Here is a 14,349-nt window from a genome sequence, read left to right as displayed (position 1 = left end):
CAATAAGATTGCGAGTCGTGGTGTTACAGCTCGGGAATGCAACCTGCTATCGTTTGTCACCTACGGATCAGCTGGGCCATTATCGTCTGATAGAAGAGCCGCTGTTGTTAGTGCTTTTCAAGGTAAGTTCTCAATTTGTTTGTGATGTTTTTTTAGCTTAGAATTTGCATACAGAACAGAAATGTATTTCATAGTTTTCACAGGCTCTATGTACTTGTTGTTCTGACACTTTTTCTCTCCCCCATCCACGGTTTAAACTGCCTTATCAATTGCTTTAAATACAATGTAAATGGTTGGATCATTCTGTGGCTGACTCAACCATCTATTCACTAGGGTAAATACATTTGTAGATCATGTCCCTAGCTAAAGTGGGATTTAAAAAAAGAAAAGCCTATGTCACACAGCAGGTTTTACAGATTTGCCATGCTTCCTTTCTACAGTACAGGTTAAAAAACGCTTACATAGTTATACTTTTGTCAATTTTACATTATTTGCTTGTGTAAGTAGCAAACTGTAAACTAACTGTCAAACCTCTCTCTTTCCTGGGCAGGGAGGCAAGCGATAACCACCAAATATGGCCACAGCACAGTCCGTCTTAATGTTAGCAGTATGTATTCTCATGATAACTGAGTTCATACTGGCACAGAGGGACTACTATGACATCCTAGGTGTGCCAAAAGATGCCTCTGAGCGCCAGATCAAGAAGGCCTTCCATAAGCTAGCCATGAAGTACCATCCTGACCGAAACAAGAGTCCTGACTCAGAGGCAAAGTTCAGGGAAATAGCTGAGGGTGAGTCCTGTCAACTTCTGGGCACTCCCCTCATCTGTTACATCAGGGCTCCTTACATCAAGTCCACATCAAATGTATTGGATGGAGTGTTAATTATTCATCCTGTAGTTGTATTAATACTACTGTAAACATTTCAACAAGTAATAGATGTTTTCCAATCTTTTAATATTGTCAGTGTAATAGACATTTTCAGGTGAACAAGGAGAGCAGTCATTGATAATATCAATTAAAAAATCTATCTGGCTTAATTACAAGTTTGCAAACAGTGATAACAATATCCTGCACAGGGGCAGAGAATGTCTAACTGGCCTTCGCTGAAAAGGCCCAATAGCCTGATCAGCAACGCTAAATGTACTGCGAACAACAGCCCGAGTGGCTTGTAGAAAGTCAAAACAAAAGGCCAATGACTTTGTCAGCTGCTACAGAATCACAGTGTTCACAGACAATTCAATACAATAATAATCAGTGTTCTCAGTCCTTGTACCTCCAGTCTAGCATCAATCACTATACACAGATATGAGTTTAATCCATAACATTCCGCATCGAGTCGAGTGACCATCAACCCGAGTGTCACAAACAGAACACTGGAAAGCATGTGTAATACAGACAGGGAAAATGCTTAACATTGAGTGAATCACTCTAAACTGAATATGAACTTTGATCTTAATTTTCCCATTACAGTTAGTTATGAAGTTTTTCCATGTTAAAGCATTTGTTGTTTTTCTTATGTCTGGACACCACCAAGAGACTTATGTTTCCTTTCCTTTGTCAGCATACGAGACGTTATCAGACGATAAGAGGAGACTGGAGTATGACCAGTTTGGACATGGCCCCTCCCCTGGTGAGCCAGGCACAGGAGGTGGGAGGGGTGGACAGCACTTCCACCAGAACTTTAACTTCAACTTTGATGACCTGTTCAGAGACTCTGACCTGTTCGGTCATAACCAGCACTCCCATCACAAGAGAGCCTTCAACAACCACTTCCAGGCCCATCAGAAGGCCCAGAACAGGCACAAGAGACACTTCCAGGGCTCCTTTGGTGGAGAACTCTTTGATGACGTGTTTGAGGACATGGAGAAGATGTTCTCGTTTAATGGACACACAGGCGGGGTGGACAGCCGGTTCCAGGGCTCGGCAAAACAACACTGCAGGACAGTGACACAGCGCAGAGGGAACATGGTCACCACATACACAGACTGTTCTTGATTGTTCTCTACCAGAAACACATCCCACTACTCACGGGGTATGGGTTTAGCTATTGTGGTTATTTTGTAATTACTTTTAATTTAGCACTTTGGAACATGGCTTTGGAAAGAAAGAAAATATGCTATAAATATGTTGATGCCTATGGGCCATAAAACAAACTGTTCTCAAGCAATACCTTTCACTCATTTTGGATATAATTTAGCTGGGCTTATGTATTCGGTTTTTACTTATGGATATCATTGCATGTTACAATGCCTCCACTCAGATTTTAAATTTACTTTGTTTACATCATGCTATGACAAGCACCGACTCTCCCATTTCTCAGGTTCTCTCTTGGCTTCCATCTTTGAGAGCAGCAAATGTATTGAGTTGGGAGAAAAAAAAATATCACGCTTTCTTTTATTTTCATTCTGGAACATTTGAAATGGCTAAGCAAAACCAAAGTAATTCTCTCTTTCAGAAAGAGTTCTTCCAATATCGTGAAAGAAAGTCAGTGTTATAGCACATTTTATATGGCTTATGCCTTGTAATTTTAGAGCTTTTGCATTTGATTGGGGACTTATTATGCCCCCCCCCAGTGTGTTAAGTTGCTATCACTTGAGTTGAATCTCACCGTGAAGTTGAAGAGAACCTAACTATAAATGTGTATTTAACCAGGCTATACACCATTATCAACTGTTACCTCTTTTTTTTTTCTGCAAAGTGTGCCTCTGCCATTTTATTATGTGCAATATTTGCAGTTGGCACCTTGTTCTGTTGTCTCTTTCTTTGACTTTGCTGCCTGATTTATCATTTTGTGTGAAACCAATGTTCAGTTATTGAATGCTGTCTGCACTTTTAATCCTAAGGATGATCTATTTTTAAATATTGAAAGAATGAGGAGTGGTACTTGTTTGGAAATAAAAATAGATTTACTCTAAGGTCCCTGCAGACTAAAATGTATTTCTATCATTCTATGCTATCTATATCACATTCTATTCTCTAAATTCAGGGGTTGAGATTACTGTAGTATCTTCAAAATGTGTGTCTATTCTATTCCATGCTCTGACATTTGATCAATTTGTGTAAATCTCAGAATAGGTTTACAAAACACTATATTTTCGCCTGCCACTATAATGTAGCTACTATTTTTAGCCTAGTGATTTGAGCGGTGAGCCAGCAACCAGAGGGTTGCCAGTTTGAGTCCGGGTCTGACAGGAAAAATCTGTCTTGAAGTGAGCTGGCGACTGGGGTGTTGATGGTATCAAATCATATATACTACTGCCTGCCGTTGTGCCCTTGAGCAAGGCACTTAAGCCCCCACAAGAGCTCCCTGGGTGCCCAGTGTGTCTTTTGGAGGGGTTGGGTTAAAAACTCAAGTCAAATTTCGGGTTGGAGCTTGTGTGCAATTGACCAGTAAAGTGATCTTTAATCTTACACGTCCATAGAAAAACAAACGTTTTTGAGCAGCAGCCATATTCTGGGAAATGCAGTCCTATTTATAAAATTCAAGCAGCGTTTGGCATCTGGAAGACTACAAGTCCCTACAAAACACAACGCAGTCGCAGACTGGTGGGAATGGCTTATTTCAATGCTGTCTGTGGGACATTGAATGACTTTTAACAGAGCTGGTGGATAGCTGCTCCATTATTTTATCTCTCTAGAAAGGTGTCAATTTAGCTTGAACATGGAGGCTCTAATCCCCGTTATAAACAAGCTTCAAGATGTCTTCAATACGGTGGGAGCAGACATAATACAGCTGCCGCAGATAGCAGTCGTTGGAACCCAGGTGAAATCCTTCCCCTTAGTTGTCAAAATAGGGCTATGCTGCTAGGCTCTTCACATGACCCTGAAAGATAGCTACATAGCTAGCTACATGCGTTGCTATCTATCCAGCTAGTTTGTGTTCGAGGTTTTCATTATGTTCGGGCAAAACATCAGGATTGCTAAAAATGAGCCATTGAACTGGAGCGTGGTGCAGTTAAAAATACACCTCTTTCTATTCTGCTTGTGCACGAGTCAGTTGGGTGGCTATTATTGGTGTGCATGTGTTAACAGACAGCTGGAATGTTCCATTTGACCCGGGCAAAGCCTGCTTTTTGGCAGCAGCCATTATGAGGAACAACTGTCAATTACTGTAGGACAATTTTTAGATCATCTTCATTATCAGTTCTCCTAAAGTCAGGTCACCACCACCTTATGTGCCATATTATTTTGTAACACTGCAGATCTGTCCTTATGTGATAGCTGTTAACCCAACTCCATGATGTGACATAATGTGATGCCTGTCTCCAGAGCAGTGGGAAGAGCTCTGTGTTGGAGAGCCTGGTTGGCAAGGACATGCTGCCCCGTGGGACAGGTGTAGTGACCCGCCGGCCACTCATCCTACAGCTAGTCCATGTGGATCCTGGAGATGGCAGGAAAATGAAAGATGAGAATGGTACGTAGTCCTACCTGGGATGGAACACCACCATATGTGAGCACACTGACTGACCACTGACTGTGTGTGTGTGTGTGTGTGTGTGTGTGTGTGTGTGTGTGTGTGTGTGTGTGTGTGTGTGTGTGTGTGTGTGTGTGTGTGTGTGTGTGTGTGAGATTCCCCATTCTGTATTTTCAGACCACTTTGTGTCATTGTTTCTGACCTGCCACCCATGTTGTTTTTTGCAACCCTTCAGACCAATTGTACCATTTCATACTTCAGCAAGTCGTGAAACTCAGATCACACGCTTGCTACTGTATCATGTTAAACCCAGAGGGAGCTGTTTTTTGCAATAACCACATTGTTGAAAATAGGAGCTGAAACTTCCTCTTTCTCTGACTGCAGACCCCACAACATGGACAAACACATAACAATGTATACCTGCCTCCCTTGACCGTTATTAGGGACCTGTAGAACAGACCGTCCACACCTGAACATGTAGTCTATCTAGGGTTATTCCTTCGATGATTGTGATCATAGAGATGCTATTAATATAGTATTCTAATCTATGATTGTGTTCCTGTGTGGCTCAGTTGGAAGAGCGTTGTACTTGCAAAGAGCTGTGGTTTCGATTCCCACTGGGGCTGCCCATATGTCAAATGTATGCACGCATGACTGTAAGCTGCTTTGGATAAAAGTGTCAGCTAAATGGCATGTCGGGCACATTATATTATTGATAGCTCTCCCGTATTCCATTACCTTATTTTGGTTAGGTGAAAATGTGTATCTAAACCGTGTGTTATTGTATTCCACAGGCGTGGAAGGAGATGAATGGGGCAAGTTCTTACACACCAAAAACAAGGTATGACTTATCTCAAACATTGATACGTGTTGCTACTCATGACATTCTGTTTTCTGTGTTGTTGATTGAAGAAAATCTACATGAACAAAGCTGGTCTTTTCAGATCTACCCAGACTTCAGTGAAATCAGGCAGGAAATCGAAAATGAAACGGAAAGAATTTCCGGTATTAACAAGGTAAGACAATCGCAGTGTAATTATTTAGCACCTCATAAATTGATCTCCTTCACCTCATACGTCCCTAACAATTTCAACAAAGCTAGTAGTCATTGTTTGTCATTGTATTTCCTATAGGGGATCAGCGATGAGCCTATTCACTTGAAGATTTTCTCTCCTAATGTGGTGAACCTCACTCTGGTGGATCTACCCGGCATCACCAAGGTAACAGTGACTGGAGATGGAGATGAACTGTACTATGTGTCTGCTCTGCATAGGAGAACCTAGAAGCCTAGCAGACATGCAGGGCAACTGAATCCTTGGCTGGAGCTTGATACACTAAAAGACTCCGTCGTCTGTCACTCCTCTGTGTCTGTGCCCCCCCCCACCCTACAGGTCCCAGTGGGCGACCAGCCCCAAGACATAGAGGTGCAGATCAGAGAGCTGATCCTGAAGCACATCTCCAACCCCAACTCCATCATCCTGGCTGTGACCGCTGCCAACACAGACATGGCCACCTCAGAGGCCCTCAAAGTGGCCCGTGAGGTCGATCCCGACGGTCAGTACTGGGTTTGACTTTTTTCCCGCATATCTAGTTGATGGGAACAGTTTGGATGTCAGGGTTTTGACCCGCCTTTCAGTTTTGACATCAATGTAAAAGGGCTATAATGCTCATTTTCATCCACAGTGTTTGGGCAGCCACTTATCTCTCTCTGCGACTGGTAAAAGTGTATGGTGTGTACAGTATGTTGTGTTGGACTCATTTCTGTAGTCTGTTGTTGTGTACAGGCAGGAGGACACTGGCGGTGGTGACCAAGCTGGACTTGATGGACGCTGGTACTGATGCTATGGACGCCCTGCTGGGCCGGGTCATCCCTGTCAAACTGGGCCTCATCGGAGTGGTCAACAGGTCTGGCGTTATACTCTACTGTAGCATGTTACACTCACTCCCAATAGTAGCCTCTACTCTACCTTACCTAAAAAATGAACATTAGCTGAAATCAGTCTTGTGCTACCGTGAAGCCGACACGTCTCTGTCTGGTTCACGCAGGAGTCAGTTGGACATCAACAATAAGAAGTCGGTGAGCGATGCCATCCGAGATGAACATGCATTCCTGCAGAAGAAGTATCCCTCTCTCGCTAATCGAAATGGAACCAAGTATCTGTCCAGGACTCTGAACAGGTGAGAATGTTATTGTTCCCTCCATACTGCAGTTTAGTATGAGTATTACATAAGCACATCAGGAATTTTAGTAGCAACTACAGTAGTGACTTCTAACAACACTAGCCAGGAAATGTTCTTAACTCTTGATCAGCCAATAAATCACAAAGTGCAGCCTACTTTATCTAATGGAACGTTGAGATCTCAGATATGGTGCCCATGGAATTACCACTACTAGAATGGAATTCTGTCATAGGAATTTCAAGGTGAACAAAAGAGAAGAGCAGTCACAGATCAAGGCAATCAAAGAATCTATCCGATTTATTACAAGTTGCGGCAGGAAGACTCATCCAGCACAGAAGCAGAGAAAATGTCTAACTGGTCATCACTAAGAAGGTCCTTACAGTGCATTCTGAAAATATTCAGAAACTTAGACTTTTTACACATTTTGTTACGTTACAGCCTCATTCTAAAATTGATCTACACACAATACCACATGACAATTTATTTTTGCTCATTTATTTTAAAAAAATCACATTTACATACAGTAGGTATTCAGACCCTTTACTCAGTACTTTGGCAGCTATTACAGCCTCAGGTCTTCTTGGCTATGATGCTACAAGCTTGGTACACATGCATTTGGGAAGTTTCTCCCATTTCTTCTATGCTGATCCTCTCAAGCTCTGTCAGGTTGAATGGGGAGCGTCAATGCACAGCTATTTTCAGGTCTCTCCAGAGATGTTCAAGTCCGGGCTCTGGCTGGGCCAGTGAAGGACATTCAGACTTATCCCGACGCCACTCCTGCATTTTCTTGGCTGTGTGCTTAGGATCGTTGTCCTGTTGAAAGATTAACCTTCGCCCCAGTCTGAGGTCCTGAGCGCTCTGGAGCAGGTTTTCATCAAAGACCTCTCTGTACTTTGCTCCGTTAATCTTTCCCTCGATCCTGACTAGTCTCCCAGTCCCTGCCGCTGAAAAACATCCCCACAGCATGATGCTGCCACCACCATGCTTCACCGTAGGAATGGTGCCAGGTTTCCTCCAGACTTGACGCTTTGCATTCAGGCCAAAGAGTTCAATCTTGGTTTCATCAGACCAGAGAATCCTGTTTCTCATGGTCTGAGAGTTCATTAGGTGCCTTTTGGCAAACTCCAAGCATGCTGTCATGTGCCTTTTCCTGAGGAGTGGCTTCCGTCTGGCCACTACCATAAAGGCCTGATTGGTGGAGTGCTGCAGAGATGGTTGTCTTTCTGAAAGTTTCTCCCATTTCCACAGAGGAACTCTGGAGCTCTGTCAGAGTGATCATGGGGTTCTTGTTCACCTCCCTGACCAAGGCACTCCTCCCCCGATTGCCCAGTTTGACCGGGGGGTGGCCAGCTCTAGGAAGAGTCTTGGTGGTTCCAAACTTCTTCCATTTAAGAATGATTGAGGCCACTGTGTTCTTAGGGACCTTCAATGCCGCAGACATTTTTTGGTACCCTTCCCCAGATCTGTGCCTCAACACAATGCTGTCTCTGAGCTCTATGGACAATTCCAAAAATATGGCTTGGATTTTGCTCTGACATGCACTGTCAACTGTGGGACATTATATAGACAGGTGTGCGCCTTTCCAAATCATGTCCAATCAATTGAATTTACCACAGGTGGACTTCAATCAAGTTGTAGAAACATCTCAAGGATGATCAATGGAAACAGGATGCACTTGAGTTCAATTTCGGGTCTCATAGCAAAGGGTCTGAATACTTAACAATTATGTAAATATTTTTATTTTCTTTTTTCTTCTCAAAATTTAAAAAACGCTTTGTCATTATGGGGTATTGTGTGTAGATTGATAATGAGAAAAAAACGATGTAATCCATTTTAGAATAAGGCTGTATGTAACGTAACAACATGTGGAAAAAGTCCAGGGGTATGAATACTTTCCGAATGCACTGTATAACCTAATCAGCTGACAACTGTTCTGTAAACACCAGTCAAGAGACTTGTAGGAAGTCAAAACAAAAGGCCAGTGACTTTGTCAGCTGCTACAGAATCACACAGTGTTCACAGACGATACAATAATAATCACTGTGTCCTCGGTCCTTGTACCTCCAGTCTAGCGTCAATCACTATCAACAGATATGCGTTTAATCCATAACATTCAGCATCGAGTCTAGTGACCATCAACCCGAGTGTCACAAACAGAACACTGGAAATCATGTGTATTACAGAAAGGTAAATTTCACACTTAACTAAACATGAACTTTATTCATCTTAAATATTCTCATTACAGTAACCTACTGTATCGGTTGAAACTTCAAGGTCTCAGATACTGTGCCCATAGAATTAGAACTATTAGATTGGAATTGCCATTCAAGTGCCATTCAAATCAATGTTCTGTGATTCTATTTCTCCTGTCCCTGCTAGGTTACTGATGCACCACATCAGAGACTGTCTACCGGAGCTGAAAACGCGTATCAACGTGCTGGCGGCCCAGTACCAGTCTCTGTTGAGCAGCTACGGCCAGCCCGTTGAGGACCAGAATGCCACCCTTCTGCAGCTCATAACCAAATTCGCTGCAGAGTACTGCCACACTATCGAGGGCACTGCCAAGTACATTGAGACGGCCGAGCTGTGAGTAGTAGTACCGTCTCTATTCCACAAGGTGGTGCTGATGTCTGGGCAAAAAGCCTGTGAAAACCCAGATGCACTTTTTATTTACCTTTTAACTAGGCAAGTCAGTTAAGAACAATTTCTTATTTTCAATGACCGCCTAGGAACAGTGGGTTAACAGAACGACAGATTTTTACCTTGTCAGCTCGGGGATTCGATCTTGCAACCTTTCAGTTACTAGTCCAACGCTCTAACCACTAGGCTACCTGCCTCCCCTCCACTTCATGTAGTAGTACCTGTATTATGAAATGCTTGAGATGAGTTTGAGTGTTGGCACTATTACTTTGATTCATAGTAGCACATCATGTTTGTCACACCATGTCAACTTGATCTTTCCTCTTGTTTTGCAGATGCGGTGGTGCCAGAATCTGTTACATATTTCACGAGACTTTTGGGCGAACATTAGAGTCAGTGGATCCCCTAGGAGGACTCAACACCATAGACATCCTGACCGCCATCAGGAACGCCACTGTGAGTAGAAGTTCTTCTTCTCTCCTTCTAACAACAGTATTGGCCAAAGAGTGGGCATACCTTCAAACTGGGGAATGAATAAATAGTAATTGGTGTCTTCCTATCAATGCTACTTTGTCGGAACAACACACGGTACATGTCTGTCTCTACTCTAATTTTTCTCACGCTCTCTCCCTCTTTCATTCTCTCTCTAGGGCCCTCGCCCGTCTCTGTTTGTGCCCGAGGTGTCGTTTGAGCTGCTGGTGAAGAAGCAGGTGAAGAGACTGGAGGAGCCCAGCCTGCGCTGTGTAGAGCTGGTCCATGAGGAGATGCAGAGGATCATCCAGCACTGCAGCAACTACAGCACACAGGTAGACACTGTGCGTGCACACACACACAGACACGCACAACACACGCACAGTCTTGTATAACTAACCTTGTGGGAACACAATTCAGTCCCATTCAAAATACTATTTTCTCATAAACCTAACCATAACCCTAAACCTAGCCTAGCTCTTAACCCTAACCCTAAAACTAACCCTAGCTCCTAACCCTAAAACTAACCCTAAACGTAATTCTCACCTTAACCATAAACCCCATATAAATAGCATTTAACCTTGTGGGGACCAACAAAATGTCCCCAGTTGGTCATCTTTTTGTTTGTTTACTATACTTGTGGGGACTTCTAGTCCCCACAAGTATAGTTAAACACACACACACACACCTGATGCCTGTGTTTTCCATAGGAGTTGTTGAGATTTCCAAAGCTCCATGATGCCATAGTAGAAGTGGTCACCTCTCTGCTCAGGAAAAGGCTGCCTATCACCAATGAGATGGTAAATTGAGGTTAAAACGGTTTAATGTGCACGTGGGTTATTTGTATGCCAATTGCATCAGGTTATTGTATCGCATCACATACTTACTCCAGGTGCATCTTACTCCAGGTGCATAATCTGGTGGCCATAGAGCTGGCCTACATCAACACCAAACACCCTGACTTTGCTGATGCCTGTGGGGTCATGAACAACAACATAGAGGTGACAGCTCATTACCGTTTCTCTTGACATGAATTCTGCATAATAATAGTTGTGTGATGTAATAATAATATGATAATGTACACTACCGGTCAAAAGTTTGGACACACCTATTCATTCAAGGGTTTTTCTTTATTTTTACTGTTTTCTACATTGTAGAATAATAGTGGAGACATCAAAACTATGAAGTAACACATATGGAATCATGTAGTAACCAACAAAGTGTTAAACTCTGTCCTTTGGTCAGGAGTCCAAATTTGAGGTTTTTGGTTCTAACAGCCAGGTCTTTGTGAGACGCGGTGTGGGTGAACAGATGATCTCTGCATGTGTGGTTCCCACCCATTCCATATGTGCTATTTCATAGTTTTGTTGTCTTCACTTTTATTCTACAATGTACAAAATAATAGTACAACTAAAGAAAAACCCTTGAAGGAGTAGGTGTTCTAAAACTTTTGACGGGTAGTGTATGTCATTTAGTAGACGCTTTAAGCCAAAGCGACTTAGTCATGCGTGCATACATTTTACATATGGGTGGTACCGGGAATCAACTGCGCAAAAGAGGACATTGTGTGTTGTAAAAGTGATGTAACTTTCCTCCTTGCTCTCTGTGTCCTGTAGGAGTCGAGGAGAAACAGAATGAGAGAGCTGCCTGCTGCCGTCCCCAGGGATAAGGTAACTAACTATCCACCGTACTTTGAATCACTTCTATTATACTCCAAACAAAATGGCTCCCATGCTCAATCTCTCCAGCTCTCTTTAATCACAATGTAATACCAATTGTCCCTGGTCTTTTCCTCTTTACCTCTCCTGACTTCACAAGTCCCTTCTCCATTCCTCCTCTCCTCTCTTCCTCTTAGTCAGTAGTTAATGGTCCAGTCGGCCAGCCTCCCATTCCTACCGAGCCCCCTGCCTCTGTGGACGCGGAGGGTGCCAAGGTGGGGCATGGGTGTGGGCATGCTCCGTACTTCCTGCTGTGCTCTGCTCTGTGTGCTCAGTCTGCTCCCCAGCACTCATGCCCTCTCTTAACAATGTCCTCTCTGCCTTCTCCCTCTCTGTGCGTTTTGAGCTTGGCTCTGACTTAAATAGATTGGTTTGCGTTGTGGTTCTGCAACTTGTGGCACAAGATGCTGTAAAAACGGCTTTACATCTGATTGTTTGTATTGTGTGTAACCTCAGCCTCCCGGAGCAGGGCCCCAGGGGGACCAGGAGGGGACAGGGAACTGGAGAGGCATGCTGAAGAAAGGGGATGAGGGGGCCCCCGGCTCTGGCCCCGCCAGCCCCCATAAGGGCCTTGCCGTCAACCTGCTGGACGTGGTGAGCGAATAATAATAAAGTTATTCGATTTCAAAATGCTGTGTGTTGCCCTTCAGTGATTGGCTGATGCTTCTCCCGCAGCCCGTTCCTGTTGCCAGGAAGTTGTCTTCTCGGGAGCAGCGTGACTGTGAGGTCATCGAGAGACTCATCAAGTCCTACTTTCTCATCGTCCGGAAAAACATCCAAGACAGGTGCATGTGTTTTCTGACACTGTCCCTCTCTTTTTGGGAAAGAGGGATACCTAGTCAGTTGCACAACTGAATGCATTGAACCGAAATGTGTCTTCTGCATTTATCCCAACCCCAGAGAGGGATTGTGGATGCCTTAATTGACATCCACAGTGTCCGGGGAGCAGTTGTTGTTTGGGGTTAACTGGCTTGCTCAAAGGCAGAGCGGCAGATTTTTTTCTCACCTTGCCAGCTCGGGGATTCGAACCAGCGACATTTCGGTTACTGGCTCAATGCTCTTAACCGCTAAGTTTCTTGCCACCCATTGTATTTCTGCGTAGTGTTGAAGTCTCGAGGTATTTGCTCCCATTAGGCCAGCAGCTCAGATTTCTCCCTCCTCTCTTTCTCCCTTCCTCCCTCCTCTGTCCTGTAGCGTGCCTAAGGCAGTGATGCACTTCCTGGTGAACCATGTGAAGGACAGTCTGCAGAGTGAGCTGGTGGGTCAGCTCTATAAGTCTGGTCTTCTCAACGACCTGCTCACTGAGTCTGAGGACATGGCCCAGAGACGCAAGGAGGCTGCAGACATGCTAGAGGTTGGTACCTTAACCATGAACAGTGAGGTTTGACATACACCCAAACATTGGTACAGGAAATAGATTTTTTTTTTAAACAACTAAAGGTAGCACTTTGATATTATATTATTCACAACAAGCTTCATAGTCAAGTGTATCTCATTGTGTGTCCACAGGCTCTGCAGAAGGCCAGTCAGGTCATTGCTGAGATCAGAGAGACTCATCTGTGGTAAGGAGGAGAATTCCACTGAAGTCAATCTGTAATCTACTAATCATGTCTGGAAGACAGAAGGTGTGTGTCTACTTATCATGTCCGGAAGACTTGTGATTTGCCAATGTGAAAATGCACTGTTGTGGTTCACGTAAGTGTGTTGATTGAAACATGGTACTGGCTCACAGCTGTGTAAAGGCTAAATACATATCATTGCTGAGCTGTATAAGAAACTGATACCTCATTAAGGCACATCTGTACTGTATAGTTATAACCAAGAATGTTTATTATTTAGTTATTTTTAAAATGTAACCTTGATTTAACTAGGCAAGTCCGTTAAGAACAAGTTCTTATTTACAATGGAGGCCTATCCCGGCCAAACCCGGACGACGCTGGGCCAATTGTGCCGCCCTGTGGGACTCCCAATCACGGCCGGATGTGATGCATCCTGGATTCGAACCAGGTACTGCAGTGACGCCTCTTTCACTGTTTGAAGGCCAAACCTGTCCTATCTTCAGCTGTCTGAGTGTAACACAACAGGGAGAGATTGATGAATTGTTCTTTCTGTAGCCTAAATCAAAGCTGAAACTCTAACCTCAGTTTCACACCCTAGCCTTCAACTGGACAATATATCATTTGTGTAAATATTCTCCAGTTCACGTACATTTAATACTGCCGTCCCACATTGTTTATGAAAATGTATAACCAAAATATACCGTAACTCTAAATATCTTTATTTATGAAATGTATTTAAGTTATAATGTCAAAAGCACTGGTACCGCTTTCTATGTCATTTTATGTTTACAATGTGCAGGCAATATGTGGTGCATCCCTTACGGGGAGAAATGCACATGAATTTCACGTGATCTCGTGTGATTTTTATGTGAAGTTTAATGTGATAACGTGACAACATATGAAGCAACGTGATAACATGAAGCTACGTGTGACAACAGTTTGAACACATGTGAAAACATGTTAAATAAATGTGACATGAGGATGCAACATGTTTGCGTGTGAAAGTGTCATTGAGAATATTTTTAAAAAGGCATAATTGACATTCAAATTAAACAGTTTCGGTTTGTTCTGGAGACGTCCCCGAGAACGCTATTGTGTTTTTTGTTGTTGTTGACGTTACTGTATTTTTACAGCTAAGTGAAGGCGCTAACATTAAAGGACATTATGCTGATTACTTGGGAATCAAACCTCACTTGGGATTTGAACTCACAACTTCTTGGTTGATAATTACCTGAAGTTTGTGCTGCACCACCAGGTCTGTGGACCTAAGGGAGATTGATTATACATACAATGAGTATACCAAACATTAGGAACACCTTCCTGATATTGAGTTGCAGTTTGCCTTTTTGCCCTCAGGACAGCCT

The 14,349-nt window shown here is 43.4% G+C and overlaps 2 protein-coding genes across 3 annotated transcripts; both read left to right on the top strand.

Moving 5' to 3' along the window:
- Positions 1–7: 7 nt before the first annotated feature.
- Positions 8–2,921, top strand: LOC112214358 (dnaJ homolog subfamily B member 9). Its single transcript, XM_024373023.2, has 3 exons — positions 8–122; positions 551–791; positions 1,564–2,921. The coding sequence occupies exons 2-3, from the start codon at positions 575–577 to the stop codon at positions 1,995–1,997; spliced, it is 651 nt and encodes a 216-aa protein (XP_024228791.1). The 5' UTR covers positions 8–122; positions 551–574; the 3' UTR covers positions 1,998–2,921.
- Positions 2,922–3,540: 619 nt separating this feature from the next.
- On the top strand, positions 3,541–14,159 carry LOC112214356 (dynamin-1-like protein). Of its 2 annotated transcripts, XM_024373019.2 has the most exons (19): positions 3,541–3,765; positions 4,272–4,416; positions 5,211–5,257; positions 5,361–5,432; positions 5,550–5,636; positions 5,808–5,970; positions 6,201–6,321; positions 6,463–6,594; positions 8,977–9,183; positions 9,573–9,693; positions 9,888–10,043; positions 10,419–10,508; positions 10,617–10,709; positions 11,325–11,378; positions 11,564–11,641; positions 11,883–12,020; positions 12,102–12,211; positions 12,621–12,780; positions 12,936–14,159. In XM_024373019.2, exons 1-19 carry the CDS (start codon positions 3,664–3,666, stop codon positions 12,990–12,992), a joined length of 2,133 nt encoding a protein of 710 aa, XP_024228787.1. In that variant the 5' UTR covers positions 3,541–3,663; the 3' UTR covers positions 12,993–14,159. The 2 variants fall into 2 exon arrangements, with proteins under 2 accessions (XP_024228787.1, XP_024228788.1); XM_024373020.2 differs by lacking the exon at positions 11,564–11,641 and having other exon boundaries at positions 3,542–3,765.
- Positions 14,160–14,349: the final 190 nt, after the last annotated feature.

The sequence above is a fragment of the Oncorhynchus tshawytscha genome, linkage group LG15 (genome assembly GCF_018296145.1).
Source record: "Oncorhynchus tshawytscha isolate Ot180627B linkage group LG15, Otsh_v2.0, whole genome shotgun sequence".
Classification (NCBI taxonomy): Eukaryota; Metazoa; Chordata; class Actinopteri; order Salmoniformes; family Salmonidae; genus Oncorhynchus; species Oncorhynchus tshawytscha.
The sequence above is the reverse complement of the archived record's forward strand: the minus strand, read 5'-3'. Positions and strand labels throughout refer to the sequence as shown.

Bases quoted from the DNA above. Each gene is read 5' to 3' on its own strand.
- LOC112214358 (XM_024373023.2), top strand. From the start codon at position 575: ATGGCCACAGCACAGTCCGTCTTAATGTTAGCAGTATGTATTCTCATG. The intron at 792-1,563 runs GTGAGTCCTGTC...TTCCTTTGTCAG, and splicing joins GTTCAGGGAAATAGCTGAGG to CATACGAGACGTTATCAGAC.
- LOC112214356 (XM_024373019.2), top strand. From the start codon at position 3,664: ATGGAGGCTCTAATCCCCGTTATAAACAAGCTTCAAGATGTCTTCAAT. The intron at 3,766-4,271 runs GTGAAATCCTTC...GCCTGTCTCCAG, and splicing joins TAGCAGTCGTTGGAACCCAG to AGCAGTGGGAAGAGCTCTGT. The intron at 11,642-11,882 runs GTGGGGCATGGG...GTGTAACCTCAG, and splicing joins TGGACGCGGAGGGTGCCAAG to CCTCCCGGAGCAGGGCCCCA.